Here is a 6,000-nt window from a genome sequence, read left to right on the forward strand (position 1 = left end):
GCTCTGAGATAACAGGGTTAAATGCATGTGCATTCACTTTAATATCAGATTAGCCTAAGAAGGACGACACTTAAAGTATAAACTGGATTGTTTTTAAGAAGAGGTTTCCTTCGAACGAAAATTACTATAAAAGCGGAATGTCTAGTACCTGGGGACTGCACAAGCTAATCTTGGACAACACTACACACACATATTAAGCCAGTTTTCCCAGAACAGGGCTTAATGAATCAGGATGGTCCAGTAATTGTTTTTGATATGAGTCATGTTCTGAGGAAACTGGGCATAATGCATGTGCAGGCTGTCAAGCGGTCATACTTTTTCCTACTATTCCTACTATTTCCTACTTTTTCATCAGGATCCTACTTTTTCCTATTTTTTTACCAAATCTTCCTACTATTCCTACTTTTTCATTTTCAATTGAGAATATTTTTTTTTAAAGAGTTTATTTAGTAAACTTGCAGTATAAATGAATCTATGGCATGACAGTATCCCTGTTAATTTGCATTCATCTAGATGAGACCTGACAATTAACCCTCAAACAAACCCATGCTGACTGTCTGCTAGCACCTCTTCAGGAAGCATAAATATTTATTTCTTATGTAACTTTTGAAATTATTGACAAGTTTTTTTTTTAAGTAACAATAGTGCCTTGTTTACTTCCTTAGCATTTGTTCACTGCAGACTTCACTACCTTACACAGTTCCCAGTGATGCAAGAGCTGAGGGAACCCATTGTTTATTCCAGTTTTATTTTGTTTCCATTGACAACAATTTGACCAAACCTTATGCATGTTTACATGATATTGCTGTTTGGAATGTAGAGATATAGAGATACCATGTATTGTATGAGTGGTTATGTAATATGGAATTTAAACACAAGTTATTGGAAAAAGATAAAACTGATGCTTTGCCGAGTTTTCATCATTTACAAATATAATGTAACAAATTCTGTATTACATGACAACGGATATGATGTTCTATTGATATCATAGGTACATCATGTTTAGTAATTAAAGATAAATGCACAGAGCCTAAATGCCCTGATACATTTTTATGCTCCCGGTAGGGTGACATATAGCAGTTGTACTGTTAGTCCGTTTGTCTGTCTGTCTGTCTGTCTGTCTGTCTGTGTGTCCGTCCGAGAACTTTAATATGGGCCATAACTTTTGCAATATTAAAGATAGCAACTTGATATTTGGCATGCATGTGTATCTCATGAAGCTGCACATTTTGAGTGGTGAAAGGTGAAGGTCATCCTTCAAGGTCAAAAGTAAAAAAATACAATCCAAGGAAAGTAATAAGCTTTAAAAGGGAGATAATTTCTAAACCTGCCAAATGATATATTGAAATTTTATTTCAAAGCGGCGCAATAGTGGGCATTGTGTTTCTGACAAACACAATTCTTGTCTAATGATGCCATAGCTAGTGAGGTAACTTCAAGGTGTTAAAGCGTAGTATTAAAATTATTTAACAGCATTATTACACTCCCGCGAAGTCATCAATAATGTAAAAACCATTATTTGAAACTGGAATAAACAATGTAGTGCAACTGTTTCATTGCCAAATCAATGATGTCATAAAAGATGTCAGGTGATAAGGTCCTATCTCCAGTTGCAAATCTGCTCTACAATGACCAGTCATTTTGAATGTAACTTAAGTTATTATAACTGCACCCTATTGTCAATTTAAAGGTTTCACAATGTAGCTGTAGCAGAGCATTGACACTGCTTTATATACTAGTATTAATCTTGAACAACAAGTTGGTGTATCACTAAATAAATTTGGTCTTCTGCTTAAGGATATAACATGCACAATATATTACCATTTTTATATCGATACACAGAAGACCTCTAACCACTTATTTGATGATACACCAAAATGAACAGCATCTAATTTTACTTCTTTATCAGGGTAGCTTTGCTTGAACTTAATTATCATAGATACACTATAAGTGCTAAAATGCCTAGTGGGAAAACAAAGTTTAACCCTTCATGGATGGAAAAGTTGGACAACAGTGGAAAAACACTTGAATCATGGTGCAAGAGAGATACCGGCAATGAGTTTGCAAGATATTATACTGTCTGAATGAAGTCCATCTTGTTGTAATTCTGGGGCTAATCAACTGAAAAGTCATGCAGATGGATAAAAACACAAGGAAAACATGAAATACATGCATGATAATTCACAAAAGCGTGGAAGTGCCCCCAAAGCCAAGCAGCTCTCAGGGTGGTGGGGATAAATCTATCTGTATGCAAGTACAACCATCACACAAGGAACAGATACAAAAGGCTGAAATCTTCTGGGCCCTTAAGGTAGCTTCAAGTGGGTATCCATACAGAACATGTGATGGCACTCCTGCTCCGTTTCAAGCTATGTTTCCTGGACCTGTGTCTAAAAAATTAGTATTATGTATTCCTACTTTTGAGGAAAAAGTTCCTACTTTTTCCTACTTTTTTCCTACTTTTCTTGCAAAGTAGTTCCTATTTTTTCCTACTTTTTGAAAAAGGTCACTTGACAGCCTGCATGTGCGTAAAGTGTCATCCCAGATTAGCCTGTGCAGTCCGCACAGGCTAATCAGGGATAACACTTTCCACCTAAATTGGATTTGCTAAGAAGGGACTTCATTTAAATGAAAATATCACAAAGGCGGAAAATGTCATCCCTGATTAGCCTGTGCGGACAGCACAGGCGAATCTTGGTTGACACTTTACGCACATGCTTTATGTCCAGTTTTTCTCAGAACGCAACTCGTATTTTCACAGGAGACTCGAGCCAAGATGAAGCTGAGGAGGAGGCTACAGCTGTCACAGTGACGTTTGCACGTCAGAGTCGGATGCTGCCAAGGCGAGACGTCTCGCTTCATTCTCACATCTCCAGAGGAAACAGGAGGAGGAGTCCTGGCTGCCACTACACTATTATAATGTCTATGTAGGTTATGACCCCATTATGTCTATGTAGGTTTTGACACCATAATTTCTATATAGGTTATGACCCCATAATGTCTAAGTAGGTTATGACCCCATAATGTCTATGTAGGTTATGACCTCATCATGTCTATGTAGGTTATAACCCATAGTGTCTATGTAGGTTATAAGCCCATAATGTCTATGTAGGTTATGACCCCATAATGTCTATGTAGGTTATGATCCCATAATGTCTATGTAAGTTATAACCCCATAATGTCTATGTAGATTATAAGCCCATAATGTCTATGTAGGTTATAACCCCATAATGTCTATGTAGGTTATAAGCCCATAATGTCTATGTAGGTTATAAGCCCATAGTGTCTATGAAGGTTATGACCCCATAATTTTATGCTCCCCGAAATAAAATGTTGGCGGAGCATATAGTTGCCAGTTTGTCCTTCCTTCCTTCCTACTTCCAGGAGGAGGAGTCCTGGCTGCCACTACACTATTATAATGTCTATGTAGGTTATGACCCCATAATGTCTATGTAGGTTATGACCCCATAATGTCTAAGTAGGTTATGACCCCATAATGTCTAAGTAGGTTATAACCCCATAATGTCTATGTAGGTTATGACCCCATAATGTCGAAGTAGGTTATGACCCCATAATGTCTAAGTAGGTTATAACCCCATAATGTCTATGTAGGTTATGACCTTGTCCAAGTTTTTTTGCATACATTGTATTGCATTGTGGTCTATCAGTATTCCATGCATTGTTTGTGTTGCGTTGCAGAGTGAGGAGTCTGAGCGTGAGCTGACCAGGCTGCTGTGTGAGGTGAAGGAGGCCAGCTCAGAGTTCCACGTGGAGTCTACAGAGTACCTCAACATGCTCATGTCACATGATAGTGAGATCAAACAGTACGTACCTCAACATGCTCATGTCACATGATAGTGAGATCAAACAGTACATACCTCAACATGCTCATGTCACATGATAGTGAGATCAAAACAGTACGTACCCTCAACATGCTCATGTCACATGATAGTGAGATCAAACAGTACGTACCTCAGCATGCTCATGTCACATGATAGTGAGATCAAACAGTGCGTACCTCAACATGCTCATGTCACATGATAGTGAGATCAACAGTATGTACCTCAACATGCTCATGTCACATGATAGTGAGATCAAACAGTATGTACCTCAACATGCTCATGTCACATGATAGTGAGATCAACAGTACGTACCTCAACATGCTCATGTCACATGATCAGTGCGATCAAACGGTGTGCAACCTGTTCTTCTGTTATAAAACTTATATATTATTTATTTATGTTATAAATTCATGATCATGAATCAGAACGCCAAAGTCTGCAAGTATTATTACAGATTGCACCATAATGCCATTCTTACTGATGCAGTTTTTAGCAGTATATTTGGTTTAGGTCTTCCGCACAGCATGGTTCTTCATATTGTTAAAAATTAACCTGGACCTAATACAGTAATATTTTAATGTCATAAATACTTACTGCTATCCTAGCTATACCTTTCTAGGTGGGTTAGCTTCTCCAGAAATCTTCAAGTGCCGGAATTCGTCCACCTCTCTAACTGAAAACAGATCAGGTTAAACATAGTACAATGTAACCTAACTGGAAATCAAGAACCTTAACTCATCTTACTTTTCTGGAGACACCACCATGCAGATCGCCATTTTTTTATCGGCTTTAAATTTGGACTTTTTGTTCAATTCTGCATTGTAGATTTGGGTTTGAAATGGATGAATTATATAATTTATTGTTTCTACTTCATTCAGAAATCTTTTCTTGTATTATTTTGTTGATAATTAATTGTTTTTCACATTTTGCTGGGTTTTTACATGTGCTCATGAATTGAGCACGACGATTTCAGGATTTATGTCAACATGTTATTGACTATATTATGCAGTGTAAATAATTTGTTAACTGAATTTTCAGTTATTTTGTTCGTTTTACACTGTTTTCTTACGTGGATTCTTTCTTTTTCTAATTTTAGAATAAGAATGAATTTACAAACTAGAGGTTCACGTGGTCACATTAAGGATTCTTGGGATTCCACAATACTTAATTGTATGTACTAATTGTACCTTTGATCATAAATGTTCTGTTTGTAGTGCGTGGGACGATGCAACGTGGCAGAAAGCAGTTCGTCGAAGAACATTCTGAGCAGAAAATGGGCAGATGAACCTTCATCAGATGAGAAATTCCTGGTGCTCTTACAGACTACAGACGAGTATTTGCAGCATCAGTCACCGGGTATGGGCAAGATGAAGATCGTACTATGCTAACTTTGTTAGAAAGTCGATCAACATCAGACCATATGGTGACAATTGTCAGCCGGTCTATTCACAATAACATTGGTCAAGGACTACGACTAATGCCGGACCATTGGCAGCCGCCATACGGTCATTGCCCTGGTGACAACACTGGTCATAGTATGACCAGTACGTCACCGGGTAACGGACCGGTCTGGTCACCGGTCTGTGGTACCGGGGACCGGTCCGGTCAAGGTCAATACCACGGTCACCAGGGACTGGTCCCCGTCACCGGTCAATACTACCGGTCAATACCACCGGTCATCTATCAACAGTGACCGGTCCGGTCACCGGTCAATACCACCGGTCACCAGGGACATAATGCTGCTTCTTTAATGTCGCTTTCACATAATGCTGCTTCTTCAATGTCGGAGATGCTAAGGATTCGTAGAGATCTTATCCTTTCTTCATTTACTAAGATTTTCTATTAGAACCGGGTATGAATTCTCTCAGAACGGCACCTCTCTCATCAGGATTTTTTTCGGTGGAAGGATACAAGACGCAATTTCAGCGGACAGATGATCAACTTCATGTTTCTTTAGCTAGAAACAACTCTGGACAACACCAAGGGGCCTTAAGTGACCTGTTTCTAGACCAATGGCAATCCAGTAGTTAAGAAGGATAAGAGGAATAACCTTTTCTCTAAAAGCCTTCCTTGAATCCGCAGTCAGTTCCTAACAAACAGTCTTTATTCAACAGACCTTCTGTTTCTCAGAAATCGTCTGTTAAGAAATCTGGTAGGA

At 38.5% G+C, this 6,000-nt stretch overlaps 1 protein-coding gene across 1 annotated transcript in view; it reads left to right on the forward strand.

Moving 5' to 3' along the window:
- LOC127869626 (DNA-directed RNA polymerase III subunit RPC5-like) overlaps positions 1-3,855 on the forward strand; it is a 34,040-nt gene extending 30,185 nt beyond the window's left edge. Inside the window, exons 8-10 of the mRNA XM_052412283.1 lie at positions 2,762-2,850; positions 3,385-3,426; positions 3,700-3,855. Coding sequence (XP_052268243.1) covers positions 2,762-2,850; positions 3,385-3,426; positions 3,700-3,855 — 287 coding nt within the window. The remainder of the gene's footprint in view (positions 1-2,761; positions 2,851-3,384; positions 3,427-3,699) is intronic.
- Positions 3,856-6,000: the final 2,145 nt, after the last annotated feature.

The sequence above is a fragment of the Dreissena polymorpha genome, chromosome 2, assembly GCF_020536995.1.
Source record: "Dreissena polymorpha isolate Duluth1 chromosome 2, UMN_Dpol_1.0, whole genome shotgun sequence".
Classification (NCBI taxonomy): Eukaryota; Metazoa; Mollusca; class Bivalvia; order Myida; family Dreissenidae; genus Dreissena; species Dreissena polymorpha.